General features: G+C 40.5%; 1 protein-coding gene across 4 annotated transcripts in view; it reads right to left on the reverse strand.

Moving 5' to 3' along the window:
* Nucleotides 1-22,349, reverse strand: part of LOC146780067 (DNA topoisomerase I, mitochondrial-like) — a 1,246,550-nt gene that overhangs the window by 585,767 nt on the left and 638,434 nt on the right. For all 4 annotated transcript variants that reach the window (XR_014972079.1, XM_085637972.1, XM_085637970.1 and 1 more), the window contains exon 16: nt 10,466-10,587. Coding sequence is in view for 3 of the 4 variants with exons in the window: in XM_085637972.1 (XP_085494098.1) it covers nt 10,466-10,587 (122 nt within the window). In the remaining variant the exon portion in view is untranslated. The remainder of the gene's footprint in view (nt 1-10,465; nt 10,588-22,349) is intronic.

Below are 22,349 nucleotides of genomic sequence, written 5' to 3' on the forward strand. Positions count from 1 at the left end.
TGCAGGGCCGTTTCTACCATTAGGCAAGACTAGGCGGCTGCCTAGGGCGGCAAAAGGGGGAAACATTTTACCCATACCTGGTGGGGGCCTACTTTTTGGGTGGATTTAAGCCCACTTTGCGCACGGGCATCTGCCTTCTAAAACACACCACTATACAAAGGTGAACAGTCACACGTTTTCATCATTTTGAAGACGCAGTAGTCCCTGGCCTCTGGATATGGTGCTAGTCTGCTCTGCAGACACCTTTCTAGATTATAGTCTCAACATTGTATTCACAGAATTTACAGCTGCAATAAAGCGAACACTTCCTAATCTTCACAGAACCTGTTATTTGAGCGTCACTCTGCAGAGGTCGCTCTGCCGAGCCTTTGATGGCCCACAGCATTTTTATTACTCACCTTTCATAAAATGACGTTTAAATATAATAACCATTTCAAAACTCATTTTTTATCAACTAACAAATATCACTTTAACATAACCAAGATTACTGGTGCTTATTTCATCGAGCCTGAGCGGATGAAAGGTTGAGTTAATTTGACAAACCAGGCTTCAAACCTACGACCTCTTGCTGTCTGTAGGGAAGCTCTTCTTCATATCCTTCTGCAACATGTGTGTTGACCCATCAAGCTATTTAAAGGTTGTTTATAACACTTTCACATTAATTATTTGAACTTTCAAAAATGCCATGCAGCATAAAAGTCCATTCTTAGGAAAAAAAAAAACGCTTAATACAGGAGAAGGACATCCCAATCAGCATGGTACAGAATATGGCGAAAGAATATTTTGACATAAATACGAAGCTAAATATACATAAAGTTTTGAAATACTTTCTGTAGACTGGTCGATTGCGGATTTAACGCGATGACAAAAACAACATGAAACGAATCGTTATTTCGATTTACAATAGCCTTTGTTTATTGTCTGAGGGATGTTACTGGCTGCTCTAAAATGCATCAACAATCACTTCTGCTGTGAAGTTCGAAATAACTGCAACAACCAATGTACTTACAAACCAGCTCTCGGTAGAAAAACCTGTGGCCTGAGGCACTTGAGTGTTCCATTTGCCATACTTGTGTTGGGATTAATGGCATCGTGCCAGGCGTGACACCTTCATCCAAGCATTACTTTATTTGGGGGGGGCAAAAAACACTTTCTGGTTGTAGATTCGTAGTCCGCGTTTACATGGGTAAAAACAAAACCGCAAGTTACTGAATGCATCGGGCAGTGGCTGAACAGCGGCTAGTATCCTACAGCGCCCAGAGCACATCAGTTTACAACAATCAGCTCACGGTTTCATCCCCGAGCGTACCGGCACCTCACCTCAGCACCATCTCACTCTGGGCAAAACAGCACTTACACACCGGTAGGGGTGAATACATCGCTTAACACTCCCAGTATAGCACACCCTAACCACCCCACAGACCTCACAGCGCTCCTACCCCCCTCTTTCCTACTCTTTTCACCCTTTTTTTCCCCTTACTCGCTTCAACGGAATCACAAACTGGCGGCAAACATTTCCTAGTTGCAACCGCTCGCAGCGCTTCCAACCAATAAGCAGCAAGCTTGTGCTCATAACACCTCAGCCAGATGGCAGAATTCCCAAATATCGATATTTGTAAATTTCAATATTTCTCAAAAACTATTGAACGGATTTACACCAAATAAACAAAAGCGTGCTTTGTAGACCAAGACCCTTCTCCCTGCCAAATTTGGGGTAATTCCGTTCACCCGTTCGACCTGTAGCCTTGTCTAAATTTTCCTATGGAAATTAACATGGAGAAAACACGTTTTGGGATCTCTCTTTTTTCCTCGCCCCCCCCCCCTTGACATATATATATATATATATATATATATATATACACACACACACTAAGTTGTCTGTACAAATGTTCCATAGTTATCAAGACATTTATTGAAAGTTACGATATCGATTCATCAGCATACACCAGCATTGGCATTGTTACTTATCCTGCTGAAATCAAGCCCAATTTATTAGAGTGGCAAAAGTTGATATGTATATTTTTTGTACACCCCTCAACTTTGTTGAGGACATTTGAAGCACCTGCATTTTACTCAAGAGGCACATTTAGTAACATGAGTTATTGCAGCTTTGTGGCAGACATGTTGAGTAGTTGCTTCTGGTTTGAGATAAATATCTAATAAAGTGCTGAAGTCTTCACACAGTGTCTTCTGACTCGAAAAGCCTACTTAATAATTACTTGAGTTAATGTAGCTCTGAGAAAGGCCAGATCCATTGGCTTTGCCAATGATTGTTTCTATTTTCCACATTTTGTGGTTTTCCCCCATTTTAATAATTTCTTTTTTTTCCTCTTCAATGTGCAGGCAAGCTCGCTCTTGGCCCACAACCTTCTTCCATGGCATTCCCCTAACAGTACTATGAGCATTTTGCCTGCAAGCAGATGAAGCCCAGAAACAACTAAATGTTTAGGTAGGATGCATCAAGCCAAGTGGCAGCCCCCACTGAAGCGGCTAGAGTGTTGGGGGTTCTCTGCACCACTGTCCAGCATATTTTTGGCTCGCACTGGATATAATCACCATAGGATATTTTAAAGCCAAGTGGTTCCATGTCATACTCTGCTACCTCCACAAATCACTAACTCAAGTGCAGTTGGCATACACAGCTGACCGTATAATTTCAGGGCCCTGCTTATCCTTAACCTCACCGGCCTAAATGTTTCAAACGACCATAACCGATAGAGTTAGGGTAGGGAAAGAAAGTCTGCACTGTTACCATGAATCATTTGAGACATCAGCCAAGGAAGGCCCAGATGAGCATTGTTTGGTCAGATACACAGAGGAACAGAAGATAAGTGTGATTTAAGAGGAGAGATTTGGCTACAACACCAGAAAAAGGGTGGGTGACAAGGAGAAAGGGTCTAAATACCCAGGTTTTTTTAAAAAAAAGATTTGTGCATAGCATCATGCCCCACACATTTTCAAGCCCATTTCATACTGTTGTAGAACATTGTCACATGGAGTCCTGCACCCAGGAACAGCAGAGAGAACAGTCAACATGTTGTTACAAATATGTTTGACTTTAATCTTCCAACACATGCAAATATCAGTTGCGCATGTTCTGTGCACTCATTAGCACTTTAAAGCCAGATCTTTCTTTGCTCATTTGTCGTATTACTTTCCAGCAAAGGCATTGTTTTCTGGATGAAGTTAAAAACCTAGACAAGCAGAGGCTAATGCACTGGTGACCATCTAGGCATTCTACAACGTCTATAAATTGGCAATGAAGTAGAAGGATGGTATCACATGTGATGATCGCAGCGGTTGATATGTAGTTGTTTAGTGCACCACTACTGCATGGATCACCTGGTGAAGGATGCTGCTCTGGGGCTGTGCGAAAAATACTAGCTATAAACCCATTATTTCCCTAGAATTAGCTATTGTTAAGATAATAATCAATAAAGTAGTATGCCATCTGTACAGTTCTCATTAAATGTGGCCCACCTATGTAGTATGCAGCCCCCACTGGCTATTTACATGTTATTTTGGGGTTTAAACCACAACGCAAACAACTTATTATCAGGGATGCCAAACATGCATGGTCTCACAAGCACAATATATGATTCCCCTTCTGCAGGGCTCCAGAAACAACCTCTCCAACACCATATCATGAAACATGTCCCTTATCTATGGCTTATTTGAATAAAAAAAATAATCACTTACCTTGCCTTCCCTTAGGATCATTATAGCCTCAGGCAGATGTTGCCATGCATCCGTAAATATTTAAAACAAGGAACAACTGTTCTATTTGAAATAAATATCAATCTGAATAGCTCGAGTAATTATCCGCCCAATTTTTTTCCCTCCATTGTATGTTGTCCTTATTTTGATGTTTCTTGTAAGATACTGGGTGCATGTACAGTGTTTCATTAACTTTTTCCTGCGGCGCATGCCCTGGAGCCACCAGCAGTAGGGAAAGGTAGGCTCGGACAGAGAAACAAGTTGGCCAGAATGCAACAAAACTGGTATTACGGCTGGCGATTCACAGAAGTGCGGTACCGACAATCTCCCGTACAAGAAATAAAGTTAAAATATTCATGCTAAGTGACACTTGTTGGATGACATTCATGTGCTTTCAGGAACAAAAATGACAATTTAGCTGTAATTAAATAACGCAATGCCTTGCAGCCAAAATGTTAATTTAGATCACCATTTCCTTTTATTATTTACAATATTTGTTTCCATCAGCAATTCAGTGTTCCTGAACCAATAGGGAGTGTAGGCGGGTGATGGTAGAGAGGAGTAAGGGGGGGCAAGGTAGATGCAAGACGAAGGACAGTGTCTGGGTTAAAGTGAAAGCAACATGGGGGAGGGTGGGTGCAGGCAGTGGAGTGAAGCACAAGGATGAGCACAACAGGAAGGGGGCCTGGCCCTAGCCGTACTTGCAGTACTTGGAAACGTGAGGCAAGGGAGTGGAGGTGAGGGGGTGTCTTGGACGTGAATCCAGATTTGTTAATGAAAACAAGGCGAGCTCTCACTTCTTGTGCTCGGCACTCAGCTCTGCAACTCCCAGCTCTGTAAATTAAAAGTGAAAGCGCTTGCAAAACAAACAATTCATCCTCTCGTGCTCTAGAAGCTGCAATTTTTCATGAACACATATTTCGGATGCCATTCATTAGAAATTTAACAAGCATTTGCAGCGGAGGCCAGCACTTACCAGCATCCTCCTGGGTCTGTACCGCATTGATGCTGGCTGCATGCCAGGGGCTCCGGTGCAGAGGCTGATCTTCGCAGCTGGGAAGGGAGCGGTGGGCTAACTCGCCTGGTCCAGTTTGGTTTTGGGCCCTGCTGGCTGACGGGTTTGTATTCCGTTCTCTTGCCCTTGTCGCTTCCGTCTCTCCTGGGTGTTAGAGGCTGGCTCACCAGCAGCTCAGGTTTGGGGCGGGGTCAGCAAAAGGTTACCACACTGCGTGCGGCGATGAGGCATGAACAGGGGAACACTGAAAGTAAGCAAGTTGGCCGCTCTGAGTTTTTTGCCACCTCCTGACAATGCTCTCCTCCCGGGTCTCCTTCCAAATCATAGCATACGGTGTGTTCAGCGCAGGCGCAGCCCCAGAGGTATCACGCGCATGCAAAACAAACAAAAACGAGTGCTAATGTACCCACCAATCAGAGGACAAACTAGTATTTAAAATGCAATAGGAATCGTACTTACGCGAGCCTTATTGCATTTTAAACGGAAGTGCTGGCATTAAAAAGTAGCTGAAATAGTCACGGACTACGGGAGGGAACGGGGAGAGGCAGGGGAACCAAACTGTTACAGTAAAGGGACCGATAGCCTCGGAAGGAAAAAAATGATGACATGCCCGTCAGGGGGCAGGATTACCAAGCCAAGCACCAATCTGAATGCCAAAATTATGATTCAAGCCAAACAAAAATAAGGCTGGAAAGTGGGCGGAGCTTCCCCCATTATATACTGTATACAACATCTCTCAATGAGACAACGCATGCGCTGCCTAGGCGAGACCTTAAAATGAATTTAGCAGTTTTTCACTACCAGGACACGTAAGACTAAACGTTACATGCTCTCCTTTTTAAATACACTGCACCCTGCCCATAGGGCTGCCTAGGGGCTTCCCTTAGGGGTGACTTGTGGAATAAAAGGGAAGGTTTGGGCCTGGCAAGTAGGTTAACATGCCACGTCGGAATGGCAGTTTAAACTGCACACAGGCTCTGCAGTGGCAGGCCTGAGCATTGTTTAAAGGGCTACTTAAGTGGATGGCACAACGAGTGCTGCAGGCCAACAAGCAGCATTTAATTTACACGCCCTGGGCACATGTAGTGCACTTTACTAGGGACTTCTAAAGTAAATTAGGCCAATTTGAGGATAAGCCAATGTTACCATGTTTAGAGTGGAAAGCATATGCACTTTAGCACTGGTTAGCAATGGTAGAGTACCCGGAATCCTAAAGTCAGCAAAAATGAAGTCTGCAACACAGGAGGCCAGAAGGCGAAAAGTGAGGGGAAAATACGCCAAGTATACCAGGTCTAACAGTAGAGGGCCCGATAAATCAACCAAAGCTCCAGAAGACTGATAAAGAGCTGACACTCCATCACAGACCAGAGGCCTCTGATGTCCACCTCTGCCAGGCACCTTTACAACCCAGCCATGGTGCCTCAGTACCAACCATGAAGACTTGGGATGGTGCAGGAGATCTTCCAAGATCTGGATGGAGTCAGAGAAGCAGCCCAGATACAGGGCCCACTGAAAACTTAAGTTCCACTGCAAGGACAGAGAATGCCATTTGGCAATAGGTTCGAGGAAGATGACTAGAAGTCCAAGAAGCCTCAGAAGTATCGTCAGGGACATTGCTGCTTTGGTGAGCTTCGATGGAAAAGTGAGTCATTGATTGAAAACCTGAAAGGTCAGGATTTCGGCTGTTGTCTGTGGGTGGCCCACAGCTGACTGCAGTGAGACAGTCTTTAACAGCCAGTTAATGTGACAGAAGAGTACATTCCCAACAGAACATGTGAAGCAACTCCTCAGAGTGGCAAACTAAAAACAGAAAGGAGTGCAGCAAATCCAAGGGCTCCGACCTTCTGTGGTCCGCAGAGAACAAGATGCCAACCAGTCAGACACAATCTGAGGCAGTGTGGGAACTTTTAATTTGTCTCTCAAAAAGGCTTTCAGTGGATGGAGGTCCAATATAGGCCAGACTGTTGTACTCCTTTGGTATTAGGAAGTAGCAGGAATAGCACCCCTATCCTCTTTCCAAATCCCAAACTACTATCCAACAGAAGATGGACTTCCTCCAGCACTATTGTGGTGTGGCTATATTGTCCGTTAAGCATTTAAGTGCCGAATCAGCTTTCTCTCCAAACAATCTAGAGCCATATCAGGACATGTCCATTAAGGACCATGGACATCTTGTGAAAAACCCAGACTATATCCTCCATGCACGCCTTACAAGCAAGACAGTGGTACAAATAACTAGCAGGCTATTATCTTATAAACTGTTCTCATGGAATCTAGCTTTCTTGCACCTATGAGTTTATTTTGGCATACCTGAAGACTGAGCAGGAATAGGCGAGTGCCCTACAAGTTGGATCAGGACCTACATTCCAACGGTGATCTCCTAATGTTCACTTAAGTAGAGTTTCCCTTCCGACTCCTAAATCACTGTTGGGTATTTGAGGGTACATTTATTGCATGGCTTTTTATGGTGGAGCCCAAGTTCAAATGGAACATGTGTGAGTGTGACTTGTATCTGCTTCCCACAGTCAGTGCATGGCTTAAAGCCTGTCGTATTCAGGCGAAGACATCCCTGGCACACGATCAGATAGACACAGGGACCAGGCTCATACCTGTGACAACTTTTACCTTTCCATATTCTCTCTGGAATGGAAGTAAAACATCCCCTGTGGTGCTCAGCGGCAGGGTGCGGCCGAAGACTCCTTGACATCCCCCGATATTGGATGGATGGGGTATTAGTGAAGCTGTTGACTTTTGGCTGGAAAGCAATGAGCATGGGAAATTTGCATTTCTAGCCCAGAGAAATCCCCTCAGCTGCCAGATTCTTATTGCACCTTTGCCCGTTGAAGATTTCTACCTATACACGTTTTTGTAACTGATTCTTCTAGCAGGGCAAGAATGCAGGCTGCAGCCAAAGAGGAAGCCATGAGGCCGAATACCTTCCTTGTAAGGTCCGGCTGTATCGGATTTGCTGCTGCGGAGGAGGAGAACGTAGAGGGAGCTACCTGAATCTTTGGCCAGTGATGCACTTGTTGCCAATCAGCTTAACAGGTTGGTATCAGTCTTCCATCAGTTCGCAGAGCAAAAATGTGTCAAAAGGTTTTTGAGTCACAGGTTTCAGGAAACCTCAGAAGGAGTACACTCTGACACTAGCCAATGGCCCAGGACGTCTGGGACAGTAACAGGGGGTGAAGACTCAGTCAACAGATGCCAGCAGCAGGATCCTGGGCAGGTCCAGGTGGAACTGGTCAGCCCTCTTGCACTGGCTGGTGACCCTGTAGCGCAAGGAGGAGGTCAGCCTTATTACCCCTGGAGTCCACTTTTGTCCTGGGTAAAAGAGGTAAAAATCATGTTCAGTCTTCAAGGATCTTCAAGGATCTTCTGTTACAGATATCAGGTCCAGTCCTTTTCTGTTCTCCCCCCAGTTCAGAAGTGATCTGAGGAGGATCAGGTACATGCCATATTTATGCCCAGTGCTAGCCAGTGGGTGGAGGAAACTCCTGGTCACTCCCTCACCAATGGGGTAAAAGTTCCCAGAAGGGACCCTACCCACTTTTTCAACACTTCCTTTTGATTTACTGTAAAATAACCCATAGAACACTTCTCTGCCCAAAACCAACTTAGCAGTATTTTCCCTCCAATGTGCAGTGTGCCCACCCAGAGGTGTGCAGATAATGGGCAAGCCATATTTTGTGCCTACTCCAGAACAGTTTTGGACCAGAGCCTCCCTCCCACCAGGATTAGGGGCCAAGTTTCCTAGGAAGATAAAGGGAGGCGGGCCGAGGTATGATCTGCATCTGCCAATGACTCAGTAAGCATTCTATGAAGCTCAGGAGGGCTAGGCACAGCTGCCCCCAGACAATCTTGCTCAAAGAAGAAAAAACCTCTCCCAACACCACACCCCTTTGGACCATGACCTAGCAAAAAGAGCATCTTGCCACAGGGAAGCCATCGGCAGTCAGATGATACTGGACACCAGCAAGAAATGCCCTTTTGGATTAACCAGCGAAGTAAAAACAAAAAAAAGAAAAAAAAAAAAGGGTCTTTTCTATAATAGTAATACAAAATTCGACTTGACCATAAGGTTGGATTTTAAATTAGTGTTAAATAAGGCCTTGGAACCTTTTTCAAGCTACTCCCAAACATATATGCAATAGTGAAAACCAGGGTTAGCCTTTGTGAGAGCCGGCATTGCCACAGAGAGGGGGGGGCGTTGGGGGGGGGGTTGTTCACTGCCAGTGCATGTAGGACATTAAATATACATGAAGTACTTTTTAAATACCATGTACCTTGCATTCTAGGCATTTATGGCCTACATTAAATGTGACTTACATGTATTAATATGAAGGTTAAGGCCTGCCAAAAGATTTATTTTGCCGGGTTGAAATGAATGTTTGAAACTTCACGACCTGGTTGCAGTGGCAAGCCTGGCGACATGTTATACAGTGCTACTTTAGTGGGTGGCACAGTTCAATTATGTAATTTCAAAAGTCATCAGTGAGGTTATCAATGCTGTTATTGATAGTCTTGAGTGATATGTGAGGATACAAGCAGTGCATGTTGTGGCGAGAGTTAAATTACTAGTTATAGTTACTTCAGTTGGCTATAACTGGTGAATTTCTACATTTTGAACCTTCATTTAGCAAAAACTAGTTCATGGATTTACACCAAATTACAAAAAGCACACGTTCTGGATGCAGATATAGCTTTCTTCCAAATCTGGTGCAATTCTGTTCAGCCATTTTTTCTGTATGGCTGTTCAATTTTCCCATGGAATATTGCAGAGAGAAAATAGGTTTTCGGGATCTCCCTTTTTCTCGAGCCAAGCTTGACAGATCACCCTGAAACTTTCCAGGAAGAAGCTGAGGTGGATGACACTTTTTTGGAAAGTGTAGGGAAGATTCATCAAATGGAACAAAAGCTATAAGCAAGCAAAAACAAAATCAATTTCCTATGAAAACGTTGTCTAAACTAGAACTATTCAGTGGTGACATACTGGGCGAGAGACAGATAGATCTCAGCTGTGGTATAAAGACTATACAATGTAGTGATACTCCCAATGTAAGGAGTTGTGTTGTGTTAGGTGAGATGTAATAGCTCAATGTTCTTTGTACTTACCTGCGATGTCAATAGATCACAGTAAAATACCTCACAGAACCCAAGCGTGTTGATCTCTAGCTCAAAACAAACAAAAGTTAAACCGTGTAAGGGAAAGGAGGGCGCACCTCAATATCTTACCAACCAAGGACCAGTTTTGCGTGGAATTTCCCCCTAAGTTTAAGTACAGCCAAGGCTGCTGCCAGATTAAATGTAATATATAGACAAAGCATTGGATGACTGATTTAGGCAGGTCTGCAACAGTGGTGACTCAAATCAAGTACAAAGGCTGAAAGTGGTCTATTTTGCAGGTAACATCTTGTATAAGACAAATCCAAAGGTATACATGTAAACTGTAGTTTGTGTCACAGGCTCAACACAGTCTGATAGAAAGCATTGCTATATGTCCCAAGATCAGATCCGCCCCAAAGCACTGCAGGGCTGTTATCACCCATCCTCCAGCCAGACAACTGTGACACTGGAGTTCAACAGAATTACAACATTCGAAAAATAGAAAAGCTACACAGGTTAATATAATGCGAAAAAAGGAGCCAGTATGAAAGCAGACAAGAACATCAACTTTGCCTTCCTGTTACTAGGCAGCTTTCTGCTATCAGGATTTAGAACATACGAGTTTACCTTCCTCCAGTCCATGAAAAAGTTTTTCCGAAACACATCCTTGGTGGTGTACTCATGGTCGAGCATTTTTGCAAAGAAACTGGCGACTTCTTCGGTTGCAGAACTAAGTTGCAGAAGTTTGCCTAGACGAAAACAAAATAATAAATGAAATATTCATATGTCGGAGCTAAAGAAAACTAAATTAAAACCCTCAGTCTGAAAGAGGACAGACCCCTAATCTTAAACTTGCAGAAATGAGTCAGAACTGGTTTGATTTTCCAACTGTAGTTCAGATGTAACAGCATCCTGCAGGTGTGCCATCTTCGAGATGACCGCTTTACAAAAATTCTCAAGCCACTACTTTGGTTAGGAGCCGTACGCCCTTAATGACAAGTGACAGCAGAGGCGGCTTCTCAAGGCAGGTGTTCGGACTCTGCCCTACCAACTTCAGAGGGAGAAAGTAAAGGCACTTCTATGTCTGTGTTTGGACCCACTGCACCTCTGTGGTGTAGCCTATTTGCTATGGGCCCTTTTGTAAGCAGGACAACTGCCCCAGTTACAAGAGAATACACAGGTATACTTGGATGCAGAGGGCTGACAACTGGGCACCAGTGAAAGCATATTTCTGCACCAATTAAAGCTGTGCCCCAGCAGCTCTTAAGGTATGCCTCACTTCTGCCCTATAGTTTTGGTTTATTCTAGCACTGAGGACGGTACTGCTCTGACAATGCACTTCATCCTCCTCTGAAGCATCCATCTCCGACGCATCCCACTCTCACTGGAACCAACATATTGCTATGGAAAACAATATCAAGCCCGACTCACAGAATTTTGATGGAAGATAATTTATACACTCCACAGATTAAAAACTGGTACGTGTAAATTTGCAAATCAGTTGGTAATTGAGCAATCTGAGGGCAAAACAGGAGCATTAGAAGAACTAGTCATTCATTCATATATCCTTTATTTCGGCGACATGAACCACAAAGGTACAAAAAAACAAAACCATGAAATATTTCATTAAACACCAGATTTATAATTCATTCCTTGCTAAAATTGTCATGTGATATAGTTCCATTTTAAAATGTATTAAAAAACAATATTCGCTAAAAAGTAATGATCAGGAATTCCCCGAGACCCCCCTCACTTCAATGACCTCCTTGTGATGTGCCATATAGAGGAAAAGCAGCCAGGAACAGAAAAAAAAAACAAGTATCATGCATGTTGGTCCCACACAACCTTAAGGCTGTGTGTCGATCGGTAATACTTGCCATTGGCAAAGAGATGTTCCAAGAGCAGGTTGTTTGAGGTGTGCATTACAGAACAACAACGTGTTCATCATTCTCAATTACATTACAGACCATCAGGCAAGACTTCGATAACTTTTCCTTTTTATTCCACGAATGGGTAAAACCTACCAAAGGCAAAATCCCCAAATGGAATTTAATATAAACTGCAAGTGCAACAGGATTAGATAAAAGGTCTCTGAAAGGCTCATAGTGGAGTTGGCATTTAAAACTCAAATAGACAGTAACTAAGCTACATGTGTAGGCTATAAAGATCTTTTCTCCTAACCCATTATTTCAATAAATGTACTTCACCCTTTCCTTTGCTACCTTAGTTATAGCAAAAGGATTATTCCAGTCGTCCTGTAACCCCAAATCAAAATGCCAAGTTTTTATATGCCATAACCATGGTATCTTGCTTACTGATTGGCCCGCTAGTAAAATTCTCACACAGTCTCAAAAGGGACAGACTCCTCAGTGAACCATAACCTAATCCAACATATAAAAGTTTTAGGGAGGCCACCTCCACAATAGACCTAAGATTTAGGCTACACTTACTGGGAAGAACATTCCAAACAGATGTTTGCATGCTAAAATGATGTAATTTCAAATATATATATATATATTACCTACTGGCGGTCGCCAGTAGGTAGTTATAGTTAGGACCCTGTTTCCATAGGAAATACGCAACATTCTATTTGGAATAACTTTGGCGCCGGTCGACGAATCCTCGCAAATTTCTCAAAATAGGTGGGGCGCTATGCTCCGCTCCTACCCTGAAAGTCTCGGGGGGATTCGTCAAGCGGGGGCTGAGATAAAAGGGGGGTCCCAAAACGCGTTTTTCCCATGCATTTTTCCATAGGACCTTTAGACAGGGCTACAGCCCGAACGGCTGAACAGAATTACTAGAAATTTGGCAGAGAGGTAGTCCTCAGGTCAAGGAAGTGCCTTTTGTAGGTTTGGTGTAAATCTGTTCAGTAGATTCTGAGAAAATAGCCTTTAAATCAATATATATATCTGAGCCAGCTTACGGTACGCTTACCGTAAGCTTACCGTACGCGTACGGTGGCGTGCGCGAGCGCGATTCTTATTGGCTGTTAGATTTTAGTAAACATTCGAATCGGCCGAAACCAGGAAGCGGCGGCCGCCATTTTGTGTATTTCACTCCGGTAAAAAAAGAGTGATATCTTGAAAAGGGGGCAAGGGAGAGAGTTACAGACCCCCTAACATTTGTAAGGGGGTAAAAGAAGGACAGAAAAGTACAAAGGAAACATTTATTGATTTTAAAAAAAATCACGGGGTACGCGTACGGTAAGCTTACGGTAAGCGTACGGTAAAAAAAAAAACCAAAAAAAAAATGAAATTCAGATTTAAGTGTTTAGATATTAGGGGGCTCTAAAAAGAGCCGTTGTGTTTATTAAGTGATTTTTTTGTGGTACCTACAAGTAAGTACCGATGCAGAGTCTAAGGTTCAAGAGGAAGACTCTGTTCCCTTCATCATTGAAGTGCACACCATCTCCTCTATAAATGTCTTGCATGTCGTAACGCAAGTTGTTGTGGTAAATGGAACCCATACCATAGTCACGGAGGAAAGCAGAAACAGATTTGTTGACGTGCTTTCTTGCTTTGTCAATCTGCGGACAGAAATGATTGGACCAGTTCCATTTTTGCCTTTGGCATATGTTAGAAAACACAAAGGCAGTTTTAGGGAAAAGTGAAAACAGTTGTGCAAAGGTGTCCTTCATAAGAATTTCCAGACCTACCCCAGTCAAAGTGCCTAGGTCATTGCCACCACAGTGCACTATTATGAGGTCAGGGTGTTGGATTTGCATGAAGGATTTCACCAATGGCATCAATTGGTGCCACTTTAACCCTCTCTGACCAATCCATTTAATGTCTACATTTGGCAAAGCAAGGTCTCTCACCATACCTGTTTTCTCTGCAAACGTTTCACTCCAGAAGACATAGCTGTGCCCTACAATCCACACTGTGAACATCTTCAAAGGAGAACTGGATGCACTCAGGAGGTGTCTTTCAGTAGAATGGCAATATGAAAAGAAAGACAGTTTGGAAATGGAGGCATACATATTTTTTTCAAAACAAAAATAACTGATTGGCTGTTTCATACCATTCTAGAATAAAAACTAGGCTGTATGTGTAAATTAATAGAAGCATGTTTTGTATTGGTACAAAAAAATGTGTTACCAAAGAACAGTACTATGGATTTGCTGTTAGGTTTGAAAAGTCAAGCACTCTTGCTCTGTGGAATTGAAACATTGTGTGGCGAACTTCTGACCTAACTCCACACAGCAGTGTTCCATGAGCTGTTGCTATGGTAGCAGGCAGAAGTCAAGTTGGGGGAAGGGTACTAGGCAGAAGTCAAGTTGGGGGCAGGGTACTTTTGGAAAAGGGTTGGTTTTCAACCAATAGAAATGTGTGATTACATTTGAAAAAAAGGGGGAAGCACTGAGATTTGAAACTTACATGTATATGTGTGGAAAAATAGAGGGAAAGTTTGCCATTATCTGGTTCTGCTGAGAGGAGAGAGGTGTAGAGAACAGAGATCCTGGCTCTGATAATCTGCTGTTTGAGTGCCACATTTCTTTCACAACTAACTAATTTAAAAGGTGAGTTTAGAGTTTGAGAGGGGATGTATATGGTAAATTAAGAAATGAAAAATAGAAATGTAATTCTTTTTGTTGAAGTTGCGTTTATTATTTTCTGTTTTGGGAGAAATTTAAATGTGAGGAACATGTAAAATAATATGGACTATGTTTTCATGATAAATTAAGGTGTATTGGTATAAAAAATGAATAGTTTAAGGGTTTGAGGTTGGACTCAGTAATGCAAATACATTCAGCATCACTAAGGCTGGTTGCCCTTGGTGGAATGTAGGCAGTCACCCAGGTTACACATGTTGGGAAATATAGGCAGAGATTTATTGTGTACAACTCTGGTAATTTTATATTTGCATTAGTAGGAAAAAGGGGGAGCGATTTTCTGGTGCAGAAGCAGACTCTTAGCACACACCCAGCTCATTTCCATGTATAATCATGCACGGTATTTACAAGCGAGTGGGTTTTGAGGTTTCAGTCTGTAATGCAAAGACATTCAGCATCACTAAGGCTTGTTTGCCCTTGCTGGAGTGTAGGCAGTCACCCAGGATACACATGGTGGTGGTCTGAAAAAGCAGTCTGGACATGGGCTTTTTAAAAAAATCTGAAAAGTGGATTCATAATGTGTCAGTCTGTAAAAGTGATTATCACTTGCCAAAAAAAAAGAGCAGTAAGTGTGCATTCAGATTGGCAAAGAAATTTCGTTTTGTGACTAATGTGAAAACATGACTCGGTGTGCAAATAGGAATTACAGGCAGAGATTTATTGCGTTTTGCTCTGGTGATTTCACAGTTGCATTAGTAGGAAAAAGGGGGAGCGATTTTTTGGTGCAGAAGCAGACTCTTAGCACACACCCAGCTCCTTTCCATGTATAATCATGCACAGTATTTACAAGCGAGTGGGTTTTGAGGTTTCAGTCTGTAATGCAAAGACATTCAGCATCACTAAGGCTGGTTGCCCTTGCTGGAGTGTAGGCAGTCACCCAGGATACACATGGTGGTGGTCTGAAAAAGCAGTCTGGACATGTGCATTTAAAAAAATCTGAAAAGTGGATTCATAATGTGTCAGTCTGTAAAAGTGATTATCACTTGCCAAAAAAAAAGAGCAGTAAGTGTGCATTCAAATTGGCAAAGAAATTTCGTTTTGTGACTATTGTGAAAAGAAATGTAGTAATATATTTAAATAAAATAAAGGAATTTTTTTTTAGTTTTTTTCAGGTATTGCTGAAGAGCAGTGAACAAAATTTAAGATGCCTACAAAATCCAGAGTTCAAAAAACTCACAAAAAAAACCTATATTTGAAGACAACTGGAGGACCAAAGTTAGTAGAAGATGCTCATATTGGGAAAAAGAAAAAAATCTTCTGGTAAGCAGAAAAAACAATTTCTAAAAAATATATTCAAAAGAATGAAAAATGTACAAAATGTCAGTACTGGAAAGAATGTAATGAAAAGGACAGGAAAAAATTGAGAATTTAGTTAATGCAAATATACCTTCTGCAACTGAAAAGATTTACATAAATAGAAAAACAGCGTTTAAAGAGATACGTAGAAAAATGTTTCAGAGAAGAGTTATGTCCAATTTGATAAAGGATGTGAAGAAATATAAGCAAAAGAGTAAGTTTTATAAAAGAAAAAAAGAAATTGAAGCCATTGCAGCAAAGGCATTAGAATTAAAAAGGAAACTATTCATTTTAATTTTGAATAGGATGCGTACATTAGACAAAATGGTTAATGTACTGAAATCACATAGCAAAAGGAAAAGAGTAGTGAACAGAACAAACTTTTGTAAAGTGTTTTTAGGAAAGTGGATGCATAGTTCAAGTAGTGAACCTTTTTTTAATGAAGAGAGCTATTTTCAAAGTAATAGTTTTCTGCATGCAGTTGACACCAGAGGTCGTGCTTACGAAGTAAAAAATGGTTGCATAATGGAGAAGGAGATAATGGTTCCAAGAGATGAGGTACAAGTGATGGCGGATGAGGCTATGGGGAGACGTCCTAAAGCCCCAGTGTACACTTGGAATTGTAGTAGTATTTGCACTGTGCGTCAGGAATCTATTGACAAATTTCGTGAGTTTCTAAGAGAATTTAGTAAAAAAAAGTATAAAACAGAAGATTAAGGTGCTTCAAAGTCTAGATCCGTGCAGAGTGAGAGAGAATACTGGTTTGCAGGGTCATTCTCTGGCTTGTCTATCTAGGAAAGTGTGTAATAGTGTTTTCCATCATTTTAGGATGTTGGCTGTTCATCATACTGAAATGAGAAAGTTTGTGAGACGGTTGTATTTTGCTAAAAGTCCAGCAATAAAGTTAGATGAATTGAATAGGGCTCTGTTCCGTGGAACGGTATCAGATGTAGAGAAGGTTGTTGATGAAATTCAGTTTTGTTACTTTGGTCCTGAACAAAACAGTGCAGAGAAGGACACAGTAAATGAGGAAGAAGTGGAAGAGAATGTAGAACCCTCTGTAAGTAAGACATTTAATGATCACATAACAAAATTTACAATAATCTCTAATGAAAGACCAAATATTACTTGTATTTGTTGCCGCAGAACTCATTATAGAAAACAAACCAGGTATGTTGATCTCTACAGAAAGAGTGAAAATGAAGATAATTATAAGTGGAAGGATTTTGCCACATATATATTTCTTGAAAATTGTTTTGAATTGGGTGAAGATCAGCGTATTTGTAAATACTGTTACAACAAGTTAGAGGAAAATAGAATGCCGACCAGAGCAGTACATAATAATTTAGAATTGGATGCTATTCCTGCTGAACTTTCTGAATTAAATACATATGAGTCTATACTCATTCAATGTGTTCATCCGTTCCAGACCATAGTACGTATGGAGCCCAAAACTGGTAAATTACCTCCTTCTGATTTACTGAGAGGTTTAAAAGGTAGAGTGGTGTATTTGCCCTTGGATTTGAAAAGAAATATGGAAACTATTGATGCGGATACTTTGGAAACTGAACCATTAATTATTCTGGTTAATGGTGTACCTACAAAGAATAAGAAGATTTGGCAGGAGCTGGTAGATGTACGGAAAGTACAAAGAGCAAATTTGTATTTGAAAAAGAATAACAAATGGTATGAATAAATATATATAGAAGAAGAAGAAGAAGAAGATTTACAAGAAGACACAGAAACACCAACTGGACAAATTGAAAAAGTGGACAAGTCAAAGGAAGAAGAAATTTATGAACATTTTAGCATACATCCTCTTCATTCAAAAGAAGTTATGGGAGACAATATTGATCTCTTTCAGATGAAGAAAGCAAAAGGAAGTCCCGTGAGTGTATGGGAGGAGAGCTTGGAAGCTCGATGTTTTCCCCAGCTGTTTCCTAAAGGAAAAGGAGGACGATACGATGAACGTCCGGAACAGATTCCAGCTTCTGAGTATCGGACTACAAGACTATATGCTGAAGATCCCAGATTTCGACAAAGTATTCCTTATTTGTTCCATCTTTTATTTGAAAGCGACTTGTCTGCACTGTCTTATGCAGTAAATCACATTTTAAAAAGTGGAGTACATTTACAAAATGTGTCTGCTAAGGATTTTATGGAGAAAGTGCAGCACCGAGATGATCATTTGGAAACACAACTGATCAATCTGATGGCTTGTCAGCGTGGGACAAATGAATATTGGTACCGACGCCATGGTGAATTAAAATGCATGTTACGGAATTTAGGAACACCAACATGGTTCGTTACCCTAAGCTGTGCGGAGTACGCTTGGGATGATTTACTGGATTTTCTACGAGAGGCAAATTCAAACATTAAAAACATCGAATACAAGACAGCAGGAGAACTGTGCTCAATGGATCCGGTTAATGTTTGCAGATATTTCAATCATAGATTTGAGGCTATGATGTCCTTCATCTGCAATAAAAAAAATCCACCTCTTGGAGAAGTAGTAGATTTCTTTTGGAGAAAAGAGTACCAGGCAAGAGGTGCTCCTCATATTCATATGCTGTTGTGGATCAAGGATGCCCCAAAGTTTGGAACAGATACTGATGAAGCAGTGTTATCTTACATTGAAGAATATGCAACATGTGCTATACCAAAAAGCACAGAAGAGAAAAAGTTAAAGGAGCAAGTTTTACGTTTCCAAAGTCATCGGTGTGGAAAATACTGTCGACGGAAATAGCAAGAGCAAAGATAAATACTACACTAAATGTCGATTTGGATTTCCTAGACCTGTTCTTTCAAATGGAAGAGTAAACAGTTTTATGTCAGCTGTGAGACATACTATCACAAGAAAATCACCTAAGAATACCTACAACCTTAAAAGAAAAGAAGAATCAAAAAATATAAATGACTACAACCCAGTCATTTTATCCATGTGGAACGCTAACATGGATATACAGTATGTAGCTGACAATTCCATTGCTGTTGCTCGATATGTAACATCTTACATTACAAAATCAGAAAAAACAGAATTGAAGGAAATGTGGGAAGAGATTTCTCACGAGAAGACTGTCAGTAAGAAGCTGTACAGTTTCAGTTTGAAGATGTTATCGCATCGAGAAATTGGATCCTACGAATGTTCAGATAGGTTATCTTCTGCAAGTCTCTACTCGAAGTCAAGAAGAATAATTTGGGCAAGTTTAGGCCTTGCAGCAATGAGAAATCGGGTACTAAAATCTGTTGGAGAAATTGAATATTTGGCCGAGAATGACCCAGAAAGTACAGATATTTTGAAATCAAACATGTTGGACACATATTATCCCAAGAGAAGTCAACATCTGGAGAACGAGTGTCTCTATGAAGTGCTGCAGAACTACATTTATTCACGGAAAGCCGCAGAAGACATCAACAATGGAAAATATAAAGTCATTGGTGAGGAAGGATGTTTGGTGAAGCAAACAAAAGGAAGTTTGATAAATCACAGGAAGCTGAGTTGCGACACTACTGACAAGAAGGAATTTTACTACTTGGCTCTTTTACAGTTGTTTAAACCATGGCGTACAGAGGATGAACTACTGGGAGAATTTCAAAGCTATGAAGATTCTTTTAATGCTTGCAAAGACAGCATACAATGCAGTACATTCTCAAGTTATCTGCAAATGTTAAATGAAGAAATTGAACAGGAAACTACAATTGCAGCAGAAATAGCTAGAGACAGTTCTCAGGACAGCCAAAGTTCAGAAACACTCAGTCAAGATCCCCTAGGACAACCAATCGTTGAAAATGAAGCATCAATAGCCATGAATGAAGTGGAAACGGCTATGAATCAAGCTCAAGAAGAATTTATAGACTTACAAAATTTGGAAAGACAACTGAACGAAGAGCAGCAACAAATGTATGAAGAGATCAGAAACAAAATTGATCACGGATTTCTACATGAAAAAAAAGAGTGCTCATGCACATCATTTCATCCAATCAGGATGTATGTAAGCGGACAAGCTGGAACTGGAAAAAGTTTCCTAATTAAAGTCATCAGAAGCTACCTACAGCAAAAAACGGATTCTACTTTGTCTTGTGTGGTTACTGCTCCAACTGGGTTAGCAGCATATAACATAAAAGGAATCACTTTACATCGTTTGCTAATGTTACCAGTGGAGCATGAGAACAAAATACAATACAACAAGCTAACTGGAGAAGCATCCTTGGAAGTTTCAAGAGTCTTGAAGAAGATGCAAGTTCTCATTATTGATGAGGTGAGCATGGTTTCAAACTTAATGCTTGCCTTTGTGCATTTAAGAATGCAGCAAATTCTGAAGACAGACTATGACATGTTATTTGGTGGAAAACACGTCATAGTTTTTGGAGATCTTTTGCAACTTACTCCAGTTAAAGGACAACCAGTGTTTAATACTGTCACACATGAAGACACGAAGAAGTCATTGGGAAGCATCGGAAATACAAATATTTGGTCCTTCTTTGAGTACAAGGAACTTACTACTAATATGAGGCAAGCAAGCGATGAAGAATATGGAAGTATTCTGAAAGATATCAGAATTGGACTACTCACAGAAGTTGGCAAAAAAGCATTACAGAGTCGGCTGCTACATAATTTATTTCCAAAGGAAGAAATAGTTGCAGAGAAGATATACAAGAACATTGCAGAAAAGAAAAGTATCATCTGCTTAATGCCAACTCTACGTGAATGCTCAATATTCAATGAGGAGCTTTTGAAATTGGAAAAGGAAGAGATCAGGAAATTAGAAGCAGTGGACAAAATAGAGGATGGAAGAATTACTGTCACAGTAACAGGCACACTGAAAAATAAATCCGATTCACTAGAGAAGAACATTTCCAAAACAGCTGGATTAGAAAAAAATCTATATATGTTTGCATGAACTGTAGAGTATTTTTAAGGAGAAATTTGGATGTTGAAAAAGGTTTAGTTAATGGAGCTATGGGAAGAGTTGTGGGTTTTATTAATTATCAGAAAAAAGATGGAATTGAATGTTTAAAAATAAAATTTGATCAGATAGAAGAAGTTAAAGACATTTGTCGTTGTTCAGTTCGTTTCATGCTTGTGAAAGACTTATATGTACGTAGGAAGCAGTTTCCGTTTTTGCTAGCATATGCTGTAACTATTCACAAGTCTCAAGGATTGACTGTAGATTGTGCATTTGTGAACATTGGTTCAACTGTGTTCAAAGAAGGTATGGCATATGTTGCTTTGTCACGAGTGAAAACATTATCAGGTTTATTCATGATAGACTTTGATGACTCAAAAGTTAGTGCTGATACAAATTGTGTAAAGGAGTATAATAGATTAAGAAGAAGCTATGCTCCTCATTTAGGTCAGTATCCTGTGTTGGAGAAACGTGTAGTTTCTCGTAAAAGGAGAAATGAGAATATCTGTGATGAAGATGTACAGAGGAGGAAAAAAAAGAGGAGTGATGTAATTGCAAGCAAAAAGAGTAAGGAAAAAGAAGAACAGGTTGTAGGATGTCATTTTGAAAATAGCTCTGGTGTCAACTGCTACGCAAATGTAGTGCTGAATGTTGCATTTTATCTGGAAAGTTTGCAAGAGCAGATAATAGTAAATCAGGGAAAAAGATTCTGTTCAGAGCTGAGTCTCCTTTTTCAAAAGCTGAGTAATGATAAAACTCAAATAGAAAGTGCTACTGAAATTAGAAAACTTTTAGATGTATGTTCAGGACGAACACAGTTTTCTCAAAATGGACAGCAAGATGCACACGAATTTTTGATGTTTTTTCTTCAGGTACTGGAACAAGAAGAAGTTGCAATTGATAATTTATTTGGTCTCTCTTATAAATGGGAACATAGTTGTGAAAACTTATAATATATGTGGCTCTAATGTTGATAATGAAAGGTTTATTTTTTTGACATTGCCAGAGACTAAAACAGTCACTTTTGCTAAATTAGTTAAAGATGCTAATCATAGCATGCAATGCGGTGAGTGTCAATCTGACATGTTTTCAACATTAATTTTAAAGGAATACGGACAGTATGTAATTTTAATGATGCAACGATGTAGAGCTGATGGTTCAAAATTGGATACTTTAATAAAGAAGTTTACAGGACAGCAATTATCAATTTCAGGAAAAACTTTTGTAACTGTTGCAATAATTTTCCATGAAGGACCTACTGTTACTTCTGGACATTACACAGTTTATCTTAAATGTGAAAAAGGCTGGACACTGTGTAATGATTCCCAATTGGTTTTTAAGCAACGTTTGCCTTTTGATTTAGCAAATTCCTATCTAATCTTCCTGAAACCTAAATTTTAGAGAGACTTGGCAAGATCTGGACAAAACAATTTTACCATTTGATTGGATTACCATTGGAATTTTCAAAAATAAAGATTTTTTAAATTATCATTTGGCCTAATGGAAAGATAACCAATTGTAATGTGGACTTTTTTAATTTTTAATGAAACTTTGGAAAACCAAAAATTTAGAGAAAATCGGTAACATCTGCACAATTTAAATTTTGGAATGTTATTGGAGTGCCATTGGAAATTTATTCAAAAAAGATTTTTTAAATTACTATTTGGCCATGTGGAAAGGTAACCAATTCTATTGT

This window comes from Triturus cristatus, chromosome 12 (genome assembly GCF_964204655.1).
Source record: "Triturus cristatus chromosome 12, aTriCri1.1, whole genome shotgun sequence".
In the NCBI taxonomy this organism is placed as follows: domain Eukaryota; kingdom Metazoa; phylum Chordata; class Amphibia; order Caudata; family Salamandridae; genus Triturus; species Triturus cristatus.